This window comes from Ursus maritimus, unplaced genomic scaffold (genome assembly GCF_017311325.1).
Source record: "Ursus maritimus isolate PB19 unplaced genomic scaffold, ASM1731132v1 scaffold_4, whole genome shotgun sequence".
Taxonomy (NCBI): Eukaryota; Metazoa; Chordata; class Mammalia; order Carnivora; family Ursidae; genus Ursus; species Ursus maritimus.
Genome location: NW_024426552.1, coordinates 39,542,043 through 39,558,595, shown reverse-complemented (window position 1 = coordinate 39,558,595; position 16,553 = coordinate 39,542,043). Strand labels below are relative to the sequence as shown.

At 35.3% G+C, this 16,553-nt stretch overlaps 1 protein-coding gene across 1 annotated transcript in view; it reads right to left on the bottom strand.

Annotated features, from left to right (window-relative positions):
- EPHA3 (EPH receptor A3) overlaps nucleotides 1–16,553 on the bottom strand; it is a 351,034-nt gene that overhangs the window by 80,145 nt on the left and 254,336 nt on the right. Inside the window, exon 6 of the mRNA XM_008704448.2 lies at nucleotides 29–153. Coding sequence (XP_008702670.1) covers nucleotides 29–153 — 125 coding nt within the window. The remainder of the gene's footprint in view (nucleotides 1–28; nucleotides 154–16,553) is intronic.

Here is a 16,553-nt window from a genome sequence, read left to right as displayed (position 1 = left end):
ACCGAACCCTTTAACATCATCTCCCCACCTTTTCATAGTATTTGACCTCGTAGTCCAATATGATCCCATTAGGGTGTTCAGGTTCCTGCCAAGATAAAGAGATGCTGTTTCTGGACGTTCGATCCTTCTTAATCGTCATGACAGGCGATGGAGCTGTAGAGAAAGAACAACGGGAGGGGATAGTGGGAGGACACAAATCAATCCAATTAGGAAGGGTGGTAAAGAAGAGCAGAGAGAGAAGGGAACAAGCAAATGCAGGCTATCACTGCTCTAATCTTTGGCAAGAAAGCACCATCTCCATTTCAAAGGCTCTGGAGTATTAATCTGGCCCCATATCAAGCCTCAGCAGCTGGATTATAGCCCTGGTACATACAAGCCTATGGAAAATGAGCTGAGATTTTCAGCTGCTGGTGGACTAGTGGCAAGTGAGCAGATGTTTTCAATCTGCTACTATAATGTAAGCAATGAAATATATTTGATATATTAAAAAAAGAACAAAACATCAGGGCTACCTATTTGTTATAATGTTGCAAAGCTATTAATGCCAGATTCTGCAGCTCATTGATAACATTTTCATATGCAACTCTGTAAGAGGACTGGAATCCATTATGCACAAGGAGTCCCATGGTATCTATAGGTAATAATAATATTTAGTGTATTGTAAAATGGACAGGGTTTAGAACATATTATAGTAGGTCTTGACTTTTGACAAAAATCTCTCATGAATAAAAATATATGTCAGGAAACAACAATTGTCTGCTTTTACATTTTTATTTCTTAAGAAGAAAATATTTAATAAGAAGTACCAAGGAACTGACTGCACTTTGTGTCACAAATCTCTGGATATATTCTGAGGTATCTTATTGGGTGTTGACTCTATATTTGTTATTGTTTGCTATGCATTATCAAAAGTATAGAACATGAATAAAAATCATGTTTGGATCAAACATCATAGGGTCACCCTCATTTCTAATGGAAGATTAAATATATTTTAAGTGATATCTTACTTCACATCCTTCCACTTAAAATAAAAATGCATGCTATCCCTCAGTGCACTTCTGGTTTCAAATCTCAATCTTGGTACACTGGCCAACTGAAATATCTCACTGTGGGGTTCAGCAGCATCCTGCCCTAATGGAACGCAGCAAAATAAATTGCAAACATGAAACAACCAAAAATCAAGAATTCTCAAGTACATTAACCGTTGAATTGTTTTCATTGCTAAAGGACCTATTTTCTTATAGATTTTTCTCAAGTCAAGAACAATTAGGACTCTGTGTATTTGTATTCCCTTTAAAAGCTAGCATTAGAAGTTTCGGATTTGTGAATTTGATGTTTCTGTGATTGTCACATGCTGACTTTGCGTCTAACCTCTCAAATTGCTCCTGTCTATAACTGCCTTTCATTTTTATTCCTTACTTAAAAATAGTTTTCATTAAGCTTGCCTCATGAGACTTTATTAGAAAGTATAAGTCTAAATGAAGAATCCACTGCAATAAGTTTCCCATCCTCCTATTTCTATTATTTGTAAGATCTTGTGAACTCATTTGTAACTAAAGCATCATTAATTTAAAGGCCTGGGAATGATTATTTAATCTTTTGCCAAGGAAAAATGTAGGTGTTGCTTTTCTGATGGAAAAGTAAATGTATTTTCTTATTCATATTTTTCTCCCATTAGCAATTACTATCATTTCATGTAACTTAACATCATTTACCTTTCATACTTAATTTTCATCTATTCATTATTATTATTTTATTTCCTGGCTTGGCTTCACCATACCCTTACCCTCCACCCCACCCCCCAACCTGTAGTGGTTTGCTGCTCTGAAATTGATTACAAGCGAGGAAATATTTATTTTGGTTATATTTAGTTAAAATTTTATAAATGTATTTGATGTTTCTAAATATATCACTCAGTTATAAGTAAATAAAGTATGTTATTTTTTTGAGAGTTATTTTCTTTTAACCTAACCCTACTACTTAAAAAAAACGAACAAACAATTCATTATCCAATTGTTAATAGAAAAATTGTAGTCCTAATGTCCTGGGAAACAAGTTTTGCTTTTTGTACAAAAAAACAGAGAAATTCCACTAATTTTCCTACTGAATTAAATCCATTAATAGAGTGACTTTTAATATACACTTACAGAGCATTTCAAAGATGCTTGATGTTGGAACACTTTCCTAATAAACCCATGGAGACCCTACATTAATTCCATATCACCATGAAAACAGTTTATTTTCCCTAATAATTAAAATACATTTTCAAAGAAGTTTTGAAAATTATCATGCATGGTATCTCCCCTTTAAAAAAAACAACAAGAGAGAAACAAATTCATTTCAAAGAATGATTGTGACAAAGATTGTATTAACTTTTTAATGAAAACTTTGCAGGCTGTTTGGGGTCTGCCCAAATTTTACTGCTTCTGCACTGAGCAAGACTTTATAACTGTTGAAATTCTTCAAAGGTCTTTGAGCAAGCTGCAGGGCCCTGTTTGACTGTAATAAATAGTCTTTTGTAATTCCACACTTACTTAAGTAGAGGCAATTGCTCGAAGCTTGTGCCATCTCTAAGTTAAATGAACCTTTGCTGATTGCTGCTTTTAGGCCCCTGTTAAGTCATTTGTTCTGCTCTTTTACTACCCGCCTCTTGTGTTGGCCGTGTGTCAGCAGTTAGAACCCAGTGCACCAGCTGGAATCCCGTTACATTTAGGTAATGCTCATCAATATTTTAATATTAATAAATAATTAACAGAAATTGTTTCTCTCTCTCCTAATAAATAATTTTAAGACATAATAAAACATACTGCAGAAAGAGATGAATTCCAGGGGCACTCCACTGTATCAATGCTTTTTAAAAGGTTTTCTAGAACACTCTTAACTCATGACTTGGAATATAATTTATCCACACTTCCTCAGGCACTCATGGAATTTGTAATATTAATGAGAAACCGTGATATGGATTACATTTCTTTAAGTTAGTTTCCAGGTATTAAAGAGTCGTTCGTTCAAAGTATTAATTTCCCAAATCCATAGAAATCCTTTATTATCATGTTGTGTAAGAGAATGTGGTATTGCAATGTATATCATGAAATAGACTTGCTTTATTTTGTCTTCATGTCTTTGTTTTTTAATTTTGTGATTTGAAAGAATGATGGGTCATAGTTCCATGGAATGAAAAAAAAAATCTATCCCAAGACTAGAGAAATGCTCAGCACTACAGTAAGAGGTACATAGGAGGAGGAGACACAAGTCTTTCCCAGCAAACTGCAGGTGTGTAAGGTGAAACAGCAATTACTGGTGAACACCTTGATAGTTCCAGACTGGGAGTTTTAATCCAGTGCCTCTTTTATAATACGTTAAATGATATATTACTGAAATGACTCTCTTATCAAGATGAAGAAATTGATGACAAGGTAAGCTACTGTGAAACCGGTCCAGGCCTTTATATAGGTTAGTAAATGCAGAGTTTTGCAGGGGGAAAAAAAATACACGCACACACACACACACACACACACACACGAAGAACGTGGTAAAAAGAAAAATTAAAACAGTTGGAAGGAAATAATTTTTAGTAAGTTAATGGCCCTCTTTAAAATAATGTCTTGGTGTGTAAAATACATTTTTGTGGTATTGATATTTGAGAGGGAGCAAATATTTGATTCTTAGGTTTTGTTATTTTGGGTACAGCTGGTTATACACACGTCCTTTGGAGAATAAAGAAAGGAGACGTGATATATTTTGTAAAGTGAAATGTATTATATTTTAACTGAAATAGTTCTTAAAAGAATACACATACAAGAAAAAAAAGGTTGGGAGAGAAAGAGGTTCATGAATCACACAGTTATTCGTCCTCCATGAAGCTTTCCTATACTTACACTACAGTTCTGAATCAGAACTTCCAGGTACTAAATAAAAATCTTGTGGTGCCACAGTGGACTTGCTCATGGCTCTTTCAATTAATGCTTCAAAAATTTTTTTTTTATCATGACATAGGACTATACAGATATTCAGATATTTTCACCTTAGATTATCTACTAGTATGTGTTTCATAAAAGCTGATATCAAAATGCTTTTTAATTTCTATTCTAGGAAGACATCACTTTCTGGGAACCAAGGATTGGATGTTCACTGGGTGTTTACTTCCCTAGTTCCAGACCACTGCAACTGGCATCCTCTTGAATCACAAACATGCAATGGTTAGTCAAGAGGACAGAGAGACAAGAGAAGTATAACACTTAATAGTTAATAACTGAACCCCAGTTATTTATTTAAGAGGAAAGGCAAGATTTTCTCTCATTCTCAGTGTAACCTGAGCCATTGACTGTATCTAATGAAATAATAACAAAAATTACAATGAAGAAGCAAAAAAGTTTGGGCTAAAGAGATTTCCATGTAAAGAGATTGAGTTAGGAATGGGGCTTGCATGGTTTACAATCTGTATTTGAGTTACACTTGATACACTTACATGCCAAATCTACTGACAGAAATGGAAGAGATTCATTATTTTAACTATGGAGTTTTTAAGCTACATTTACTATTATTCTGAAGCTAAAATATGACCCATCCTTAGAATCAGGAAGTCAAAACTTCAAACTTCAACTCCTAAAGGATCTGGTTTGGTTTGTTTGTTTTTATTGGGACTTTCCTCTTTCTGGGTTTGGGAATTTCTAATGAACCTCTGAGGTATCTGTGGTTTAGAGATTGGACAAGTTAAAGTAATAACAAAAAGGTTCAGTATTTCTTTTCTAAGTGAGCCAAAGCTTTTAAAAATTATCTCCATGGGAAAATATCATGCAGTAAATGGTTGAAAGATTTTTACTTTGAATCAGACATGCGTTTAAAAGCATTACTCCCTTATATTTTTGTGCCATTCATTACAATGCCCACTTAAGAACATTTCCCTCTTGGTTTTTTTCAGAAGTGAACCCTTCTATTAAATCCAGAAACACTCTTGGGTTTGAATTAGCATAATCATTCATAGCTTCATGTTCTCCATCTCACCATCCCTACCCTGATTTCCTCAACCTGTTGTTCTCTGGAATTTCCTGTTTGGGTCTCAGGACTCACTATCTCTACAGCTTAACCAGTTTGAATTTCAGAGTTAAACCGCTTTATACATTCTCCTTCACCAAGAGCCCTGCATGCCAACAACTTCAACATCTGAAAGCTGATGAATTTTCTTTATTCTAATTTTCCAGCCTTGCTTCAGTTCAAACTCTTGCCATTTTCACCTGGATGCTAGACTTTTCATCTCAATTGTTCCAGAAATTCAGTTTTCTATACATTTTGATGACTTACTATTTTATAAAGTAAATGAAACATTAACATTCTGTTCCTTCAAAATTTCATAATTTCAAATCAGTTTTTTTTCTAAACTTATTAACTAAATAAAAAGATCCAAAAGAAAGGTCTAGGAATCTACATTTTTAAGAAGTTTGTATCAGAAAACTCTTAAGATCACACATTCGGGAAATTCTAGACTATAATAAGATACATACATTGAAATTCATGACATAATTATTTAAGATTTCTCATAAGACTGCAACACACATACCAGCTTTATTATTTAGTGCTCTCCTTTCAAACTAAAATTCTAAAGATAATTCCTTTGGTCATCTGTCCACAGTGTGCTGCTACACTTGCTCTCTGGAACATTCAATCTCTTCCTTTTTCATCTGAAAAATCTCTTGTATTTATTATCCTTAGAAATCCATTGCTAATATAATTCCCCCATAAAGCCCTTCCTGAGTCCCTTAGGCAATACTTAATCAGCTTCTTCTGTTCTGATGTACAGAATAGTTGTTCATTTTCTTATTATTTAGCCCACCACATTGTGTTGTAATTACATAATTTACTTACCAGTATGTCTTCCCACTATATTATAAGCCCCTCAGAGTCTTCAGTGCCTAGTATCATGACAACCTTGCATAAAACTAGCTATGCAGTTTGGTTAGCTTTACAGCAAAATATACAATATATTTTGTGGTTATTGCCTTTGAAAGATAAGTTCTATTTACCTCTTGATGTTAAAATAATAAAATTTGAACTAAACTGAAAACTATAATGTGTTTAGCAGAGATACCATTATCTATAAAATTATGTCATTAATTTTCTGTAGTAAAGAGAAAAGTAATTTTCTCAACTGAACCAATAGTGCTGGAAGAAAAACATTTTAAGGCATATATATCGAAAATAAATTTTGAGCAGTAGTGATAGAAGAAGGGTTCGTTTCATAGGTGTTTATTGCATGGATTCTTCAAGAGGAGATCCCATTTTTCATTTTTTTCAGTTGCATTTCACATTCTTTATTTTTTAAAGTAAGTTCTCCTTTTAATATCATTCAATATCCACACAGAATCAGAACCATCTTCAAATATGTTTTTTTTTTTTAAACTAGTTTTTCCCCTCCTGTGTTTCTCCTTTTTTCTCCTATTATTACCATAGTCACAACACTTCTGACACCTTTGGTCAACAATTCTGTGGGTTTTCCTCACAGCAACCAATTTTATGACACCAGCTGGGTTTCCTACAATTTAAATTCAGACACTGTCTACTGGAGACAGCATCAGATCCCACAGGTTAAGGACTCTGTCGCACGAGATTGCCCCCCACTTAGATACCAATTGCAAATAGTAGGCCTCCGGGTTACTCACAACTTCTGTCTGACTTGGATACAAATCAGGGGTTCCCATGACTTCCTTCTTCAGTTTGATTTATTTGCTAGAATGGCTTACAGCACTCAGGACAATACTTACATTTATCAATTTATTAAAGAACATGATAAAAGATACAGATGAACAGCCAGATGAAGAGATACACAGAGCAATGTCTGGGAGGGTCCCAAGCACAGGAACTTCTCTCTCCATTGGAATTGGTGTATGACCTGCCTGGTACACGGATGTGCTCACAGACCTGGAAGCTCTCCAAACACCGTATTATCGGGATGTGTACGGAGGCTTCATCACATAGGCATGATCAATCTTAACTCCATTCTCAGCCCTTCTCCCTTCTCAAGAGAATGGGTAGCAGAGCTGAAAATTCTAAGCTTCTAATCATGGCTTGGTCTTTCCATTGACCAGTCCTCATCCAGGTGTTATTCAGAAACTCACCCAGAGTCACCTCATTAGGATAAAAGACACTCCTCATACCTAGGAAATGATAAGAGTTTTGGCATTCCTGTGTCAGAAACTGGTGTCAAAGACCAGATACTTACTATGTCACCTTATTAACTTTTTTTTTTTTTTTAATTTTCTGTATTCTTGATGCTCTTGCATCTGGAGCCTTGCTGACTGGGGATAGACTGCCTCTCCCAAGGCTAGCCAATTCCTAGAAATAGGAATCAATCTAAAACCTTCTCTATCTGGATCTATTCTCTAAGAGGCACTATTTCTTCACCCTAATCATCCCAAGGCTAGGTACCAGACAGCTAGCAAGTCCCTATACCTCAGAGTCCACTGAAATTTGAACTAGCCAATCCTAAGTCTACTTATCTTATCTTGCCTTACCTTTCCCACAGAAACCACAGTAAAGGCTCTTGCCCATGCTTTCCACTCGCTCCTTCTGTCTCCTGACTGACCCTGGTACTCCTCTGTGTGGCCCTCCATGGTGTAGTAGTCTCCCCTTCCTCTTGGGAACTGTGATTAACAAACTATCTCCTTCGTAACAATCATTTCCTGACCAATCTGTTGGTCTCACCATACAAGAATAATAATAAAAACTACATTTTAAAACAATCACAATAGTGTAATATTGTCTACAAGTTAACACAAGCAATAGACATCTTCTCAACAGCACTATGAGCTATCTAAGAAAATATCTGGCATGCACACAGTCTTGCTATAATTTTTTGTCTCAGTCCCATCAAATCCAGAGACTTCCATGATGTACTGTCTTTGATGTCTAACCAACACTAAAGGTTAAAACCAGCCTATCACAGCTTTAATAATATATAGTTTTAACCTCTTATGCTATTTAAGGAATGGGTATTTCTGTACTTATAAGGTTGCTATCTGTTGGGCTCCTGTGTCTCTGCTCACCAGCATCATGATTTTAGCCAGATTACATTGTTAGTTAGACACTAGACACTAAATCATAAGCTAACACTTTTATCTGGACCTACCCCTAGTTGGCACTGTTGAGGCTCAAGTTGAATCATTTTGTTCTATCTTTACCAGATCCTTTCATTTTTATAATTAAGGAAAGAAAAGAAAATGGAGAGAATGATACCATAGTTTCATCAGTCCAAAATTCTTCAAGGCATCATAGTATACCCTGTTGTGCAGGATCAATTGAGGTTTGTGTCAGAAGTAATAAATAGCTGGTATACAAGATCTATGAAGAACTTCTCAAACTCAATACCCAAAAAACAAATAATCAAGTCAAAAAATGGGCAGTAGACATGAACAGAAACTTCTCCAAAGAAGACATACGAATGGCTAACAGACACATGAAAAAATGTTCAACATCATTAGCCATCAAGGAAATTCAAATCAAAACCACACTGAGATATCACCTTACACCAGTTAGAATGGCAAAAATTAACAAGGCAGGAAACAACAAATGTTGGAGAGGATGTGGAGAAAGGGGAACCCTCTTACACTGTCGGTGTGATTGCAAGCTTCTGCAGCCACTTTGGAAAACAGTATGGAGGTTCTTCAAAAAGTTAAAAATAGTGCTACCCTATGACCCAGGAATTGCACTACTGGGTATTTATCCCAAAGATACAGATGTAGTGAAAAGAAGGGGCACGTGAACCCCAATGTTCATAGCAGCAATGTCCACAATAGCCAAACCGTGGAAGGAGCTGTGATGCTCTTCAAAAGACGAATGGATAAAATTATGTGGTCCATATATACAACGGAATATTACTCAGCCATCAGAAAGATACCCAACATTTGCATTGACATGGATGGAACTAGAGGGGATTATGCTAAGTGAAAGAAGTCAAGCAGAGAAAGATAATTATCATATGGGTTCACTTATATGTGGAACGTTAGGAATAGCATGGAAAACATTAGGAAAAGGAAGGGAAAAATGAAGGGGGGGGGAATTAGAAGGGGAAATGAACCATGAGAGACTATGGACTCCGTGAAACAAACAGGGTTTCAGAGGGGAGGGCGGTGGGGGAATGGGTTAGCCCAGTGATGGGTATTAAGGAGGGCACGTATTGCAATGAGCACTGGGTGTTATACACAAACAATGAATCATGGAACACTACATCAAAAACTAATGAAGTACTGTATGGTGATTAACATAACATAATAAAAAAAAAAGTCATAAAGAGCTAACTTTAATTGAGGCACCAAAATTTAAAACACACATACACGTGCGCACACACACACGCAGGCGCATTCATGCATTTGTATGAATTCAAGTGCATTCCTATGATAACTTCACTTTCACTTATCTATGTTCTTGGGTGAGTGAGAAATTGATTTATTCATGAAGGAACGACAACTGTCCTTATAAGTATCACATGCATGAGTGAGCAACCATTACTCTTCATTGTTGTATGAATCATGAATTTTATAGTGCATTATCCCTCCATAAATGTACACTGTAGAAGTATATGTTACATCTAAATATTATTGATTCTGCGCGCAAAAGCAGAAAAAATGTTGAGAGATTGTGCTTAGCATATGGCTTGTGTAGGTCTGGCCCATATGGCATGTATATGCCTAGCAATTCTACCCTAAGTGCAGCAGAGAGTAACTGAAGCAGGGAAGTCCTCCTTAGGAATCATGGAGGTTGATCTCTTCCTTTAGGGAGGTAAAAGCCCAAACCTCCCATACCAGGAAATCTGCAAAGGCTGATCAAACATTGGAAATTGGATTTTCAAAATTAGCTCACACCTATTCAATTTACTTACATATAAAAATACTCATTGGCTTGAAAAATAAAAGGAGGGGGGTCAAGGGAGTATTCCAGATAAGAAAATTTTTGAAAGGTCACTATATAGAACATAGAATATTTGATGACCATAAAATCAACTTCCAGAACAGCCCTACTTATATGTTACCTTTATGTTAGGAACTTATTTATGATATGGTTATACTCTTAAAGAACACAATAGTCTTTATTTGTTAATTTGAAAGAAATCACCTGAAACAATTTTTTTGAAGATTTATTTATTTATTTAAGAGAGAAAGCGAGGGAGCGCTGGAGCACAGTGAGAGGGGCTGAGGGAGAGAAGCAGACTTCCNNNTGAGTGGTGAGCCTGACCCAGACCTGGTGCTGGATCCCAGAACCCTGAGATCTTGACCTGAGTTGAAATCAAAAGTCAGACGCTTAAGGGACTGAGCCACCCAGACTCCCCTCACGTGAAAGTTTTTAAGTAAAATAGGAAAAAGTTAAATGCATTTGATAATTCCATGAAACCTCCCTCATATGCGCTCTACATCTCCTCAAATTATGCATCCCAAACCCATTATCTTATTTCAATTAAAATCTAACAAATTAAGTAATAAAAAAGAGGTCGCGTTTATTAATTTTTTGTAGTCTAGCTGTCTGAAGAATGCAGGTGGGAAATATGCTAATTTGGGTATGTTTGCATATTTATACAAACAAAATGACCACCAGCAGAGAATTACAGAGTTTCTAAAAGCAATTATGCCTGCAAAATTTCTATTTTGGCTGTAAGATTTGCATTGTTCATGTTTGCATTTAGTAATACTTCCCAAACTCATTTTATTCTAAACAAATTCCCTCTCTCTACTCCATATCACTTGATTAAGAAAAGCAAACATTTCATTGCAATAAATAACATTTTATTCCCCACAAATAAAGATTCTAAAATATAAGCAGAAAACAAAGGGGAAATTGCAGAGGCAGAATACCTGCTGCTTAATTTCCATGATGCCTGTGGTTTGACCTCTTTAGTTCCAGGCACAAGATTAATTTATCTAAAGAATTTTTGTCAAATACCTTTTGAGCTAGTATGAGTTTTGGAAGAATTTGAATATTCAAGTCTATCCAAATAAGGAAAATACATCAATACATATTTTTGCCATTATGTAAACTCCACATAATTGACCTTAGAATTTTAAGGACTGGAGCAAATTAATTTTCACATGCAACATAAAAATTATAGCACATTAGAAAAAAATAGCCTTAAGTTGTTCCATTTTTGGATTGCATAAGTAAAGCTAAAAAGAAAATTATGTGGATACAAATATAGTAATACTTGTTTCTTTTAAGAATTTGGCTTTCACTTTAGTGTGTGTATTTAGTTTCCTGCATTTCAAATTCCCAACAGCTAACAGACAATTATCTTTAGTCAACACAGTGCAAGAGTTCTCAGACAGAGCTGGATAAACTTCACGAAGGAAGACAGTACATGTTACCTAAGGTATGGAAAAATTCTAAAATTCATACCCAAGTTTGTGAACTAAACTCAGGTCACTTTGTGTTGAGTTTTATGTATGAAAAATTAAATTCAATATGAAGACTCTTAAATTATAATTTATATTTAAAAACTTGAACTTAAAAGGCAGTGATAGGCTCATCATTACTTATTGGGGGGGGATAAAAATATCCTAAAACTGATTTATGGCAATGGTTGAATCAGTCAGAAGAGTTACTAAAACTTATTGAACTGTACACTTGACAAGGGTAAATTTCATGAGATGTAAAACCCACCCCAATCAAGTTATATGTTCATGTATATATATATAAAAGAATAATCTGAAATAAAAAGTAGTACACATGGTTTACCAGTACTGAAGGGTGGTTATATTAGTTATATGGCCTTGAATAATTTTGGACATTTTCTGCTGTGTTCCAAATTTTTTTTTCTAATTTGGCTTGTTTGATAAAAAAAAAAAAAAAAACATCTACGTGGTACTCTTTATAGGCATTATTACTTGTTACTGACCTGATCTGTCAGATATCTTCTGGAATTGGAAAACAATAAGCCAAGAATCGTTATGATTCACATTGCACAGTCTGTGGTTTAGCTTTAGAAACATGCTTTTCAAGTTAAATTTCCTTCAAAATCCACCTAGCTAGGAAAAAAAAAAAATAAGGGAAGAATGCTAGAGGCAAAGCAAACTTGAGGTTTCAGAGGTCTGGCAGTTCATTCTCCAAACGCAACTGGGTTTTTCTACCCCAGATACATTATAGGGGACTCACAGTTGGTTTTCAAATATGCATGTACGGATCTATGTGTGTATCCTGCTTTCCTGGATGGTTAACGTGTGGTACTTTTATTTTTTGTTAACCTTAGGAATAACTGACCATTAAGTTGATTTGGGGCTATAATGGTTTGGCTTAATACTCTGAAAGGGGATCCTGAAACAAGAGGCCTTGTAAGACCAGACGTTGGGTTCTAAACAATGTACACAATTTGCAAATGAGTATAGGTGGAATGAATATTCCATTAATAGCTAATGTTCAATATAAAGCATCCAATGCATAGGCAGTTACACATAATCAACATAATGTCTGTGCTCTTTTCGTTCATAAATTCGAAAAAAAATGTATACAAACACATCGAGAAGTTCGTTTGGTAATTCACCACTAGCTTCTAGCGAAATGGTGGATCATAAAATCAGACCAGAAAATAATCAATTCAAATAAAACAAGTTTTAACAACAACAAACCTATGTCTTTGTTCTAAAATCTGTATCAGTGAAGCTTATAATAAGGGAAGTGACTACAAGAACTACAGGCACAAAAGGAAAACTTTGAGAAAAATATTCCAACGCATTCCATGAAAAGTCAACAGCGTTTTACAGGAAACAATCAAGTGATTGTAGGAAGAAAACATGCAACCAAAGAATTTGTTCAGTTAACATCTGTAATTTAACAAAATAACATATGTTCAAAGTCACTTTTTGAAGACAAATTAAAAGGTCCTTATGGACTACAAATTGCTAACTACCGATGTTCATTTAAGGAAACAACGAATAATATTGATGACTAACTCTTCCAGGAGTGCCTGCCGCAAAACTGGCATCTCAATACTTAGTGTCGACTTTACTGGTACCTTTGAAATCTTACATCAACATGAACATAAATTCTTTCAACTGTATGAATCTTCAGAAATCCAATACCGGTGAAAAAATTCTATACCCATAGTTGATATTTACAAAAAGAACACTATTGATGAAATGTAAAACCTGAATGTAATAATCTTAAAAATCCTACACAGGAAGACATATTTGTATATATACACTACATAATATATTTAAATATATAATACATTTATTATCATAAATATGTAAGTACCATTTACATGTGTATCTTATCTGCGGTTTTGCTTTCCAGGGTTTTAGCTAACCACGGTCAACCACAGTCTAGTAGCAGATGATCCTCCTTCTGACTTATTGTCAATAGTCAGTAGTAGCCTAATGCTATGTCACAATGCCTATGTCATTCACCTCATTTCATCTCATGACACAGGCATTTTATCATCTCACATCATCATCATAAGAAGGGTGCGTACAGTACAAAGGAATTTTGAAGGAAAGAGAGGGAAAGAGCACATTCACATAATGATTATTATGTCATAATCATTCGATTTTATTATTAGTTATTGTTAATCTCTAACTGTGCCTAATTTATAAATTAAACTTTAGCACAGGTGTATATGTGTACGAAAAATAGTATGTATAGGGTTCGGTATCATCTGTGGTTTTAGGCATCCCCTGGGGGTCTTGGAAAGTATCCCCCCACAGATAAGGAGGCACTACTGAGCACATTTACATATATCTGTATCTATCTATCTATCTGTATTTATATCTATATATCTATATCTATATATATATCCTATGGAAAGCTCAATTACTGATCATTTTATATTTTAGATTCACATGTTCTTTTATTTAATTCTAACGGCTATCTTAAAAAATGAGAATTATTTTTTTCTGATTCCACAGAGAGGAAACTCAGAATTAAAATATTAAGAAACTCAGCTAAAGCAACAGTCAGCAAATGGTGGTGCTCCCATTCATTTTCACATCCTTCTCTCATTTGAATCCCTCCATTCACACCTGCCAATACCCCTTGCAATATAAATAATGAGATAATTTGTTTCTATTTTACAGAAGAGAGAAAAAAAATGGTAAATTTTTTAAGGAAAAAAGTTAATGACTAGAATTTAACCCCATACTCTTCTTTCCTACTATTCTACTGGAATAAGACTAAAGAATTATTGAGGTCGTTCTCCGGAAAGACACTTGAGGCAACATAATTTGTATTTCATTTAATAAAGCAACCATCTTAACTAGTCTTATAGTTCTCCTTATTATCGTTCTAAGGTCCTTTCTAAATTAATAATGTAATGAATATCTCTTTACATGTTCCTCCTTGCATATTTTTTCCTTTGCATTTCTTTGACTAATTCCTTAGTAAAGAATATTAAAGTAAATGTGATGAAATGATTTCTTTCCCAAAGAGTTTGTGTGTCTATTACATACCAGGCACCGTGGAAGGTACAATGGGTAAAACAATGTAAAAAGCAGATGTGTAGCCCCCCTTTATGGAGATAGAAAACATTCGAATGGCTAGAGTTGCATTTCTTTACAAATTACTGATACCCCATGTTCCCCTAAATGCATATGGAACCTATTATCTCAGTTAAACACTAACTGGTTTGAAGTACTCCAACCCATCCAGGATACATAATGTGTATTTTGTTGGTGTCCCAACAATATCCTTTTGGAATTTACAATTGTAGGGTAACTTTTCTATTTCAAGCTGCCAGCATCTTACTCTACTTGGGAGGGCTTCCTTTGCGCATCAGAGTCAGTTCTGCCAAGCACGTCAGGTTGAAAGTTCTAAGAATATTCCTTCAATTTACCTCTCATCCTTGGAACAGCTCTCAGTCAAGGACTGTTGGGGAGTTGATGTATAAATACCCAAGCTTTCTCTTCATTTGGGAGGGATGACTGTGAAGCAAATGTTCTACACCAGCTCTCCCTGTGCAGCAGCAGAATTAATTTCCAGCTTTCCACAGGGTAACTTGACCAATGCCTCCCCCTCAAGCGGTTGCCTTCATTTCCCTGTTTCATTTTCATACCCCCCTACCTCTGTCTCCTGGATAATCTCCCCAAAAAACAGCTTGTATTCAAATTCTCATCTCAATATCTACTTCTGGAAGAATACAAACTATCAGGCAACTTGGGTCTATGGAGATTCTTCGGGATACTGATGACAGCCTAGTCTGTCATGAGCTCTATTTAGATTTTTGAGATACTTAAACAATATATATCTGCTCTAGTTAATAGCCAATTCTGTCATTAGGAAGTTTTAATCTCCATTGGGTGTGAGCTTAGGGAAACCAAACACAGACACACAAAAAAGGGCACAATTACACAGAGCTAACACACACACACATATAATCCTACCCCAGCGTTATCAATGTCTCAAACTCACTCTTGAGAGTTGTAAATTGTGATATAGATAACATTAGAAATTATTTGAGTAACAGGACTATGGTTTCGATAGTGGGATGATATCATTTGTGATACTGTTTGGAAGTTAGTGGCATCAGTTTGTTCAATGAGGCCTCTGTTTTTCTGTCTACTCTAAGTAGGCGTGACTCTTCGGAAACAAATGGTTAGTTTTTAAAAACTTCTATCCTGTTTTCCTATACTCAGAATGCAGCATTCTCAGGTTAGAGAAGCAGAGGTGTTTCATTACTTGGCCATTCTTGGGGATTCCCAAGCAAATACCAAAATGTATCATGACAATTGGGCCCTTAAACAAGAAGCAGACATCCCAATGCATACCAGATCCATAGAACTTTTTTTTAAGTGGAAAACAGAACAGAGTTTCCCTGATCTGTTGAAACTTGCTTTCCTATTCTCTGATGATATTGCTGGAATATCTCATAGCTTTCTGTTACTTTCAGTTATGAATACCCAGGATACACCAGTATAAAATGACATTTTTCTGAGTTCAAGAGATAAAGGTTGGCACATTTCTTCCTTCTTTCTCTTTTCTGGTGTTATGGCACTATAGAGACATTATGGAAAAATGAAAAAGTTCATACAACTGCACTACATTTGTTGAGTTCCATTGTTTTTTGGCTGGTATCTGCTTTGTGTGCTAGCTTTCTGTAGCTACTCCTGACTTTTTCAGAGAAACTGTGGGGACCCATTTTGAGCCACTTAGGTGTATCTGGCCCCAGCTTGTGAAATTTTCTTTTCCATGTGGTGTACTTAGTACATTTTTATACTACTTTGTGATCTTAGTTGCCAATTCCCAAGCAATAAAATAACTACATATTTTAGCTGTTAGTTTGGAAACTCATTTTGAACAGATCTTTCTGTTGTCTTAATAAACTCTCGATAATTATTATGTATTGTACTATACATAGTACCTATGTCATAATAATTGGACCAAATGTCTCCATCTTAGAGTTAACTTCTTGTACCTAGGATGAATAAAACTATGGAACAACACCTTTACCGTTCTACAGCTCTCAAAGCTTTATAGAACACAATTTAATTCTATGTTGGGGTAACATGTGATAGAAGCCCACAAATAGAAGGCTGGAGATAAGATTGAAAGTGAGCTAATACAGATCTCTGAATAAATCCTTCCTG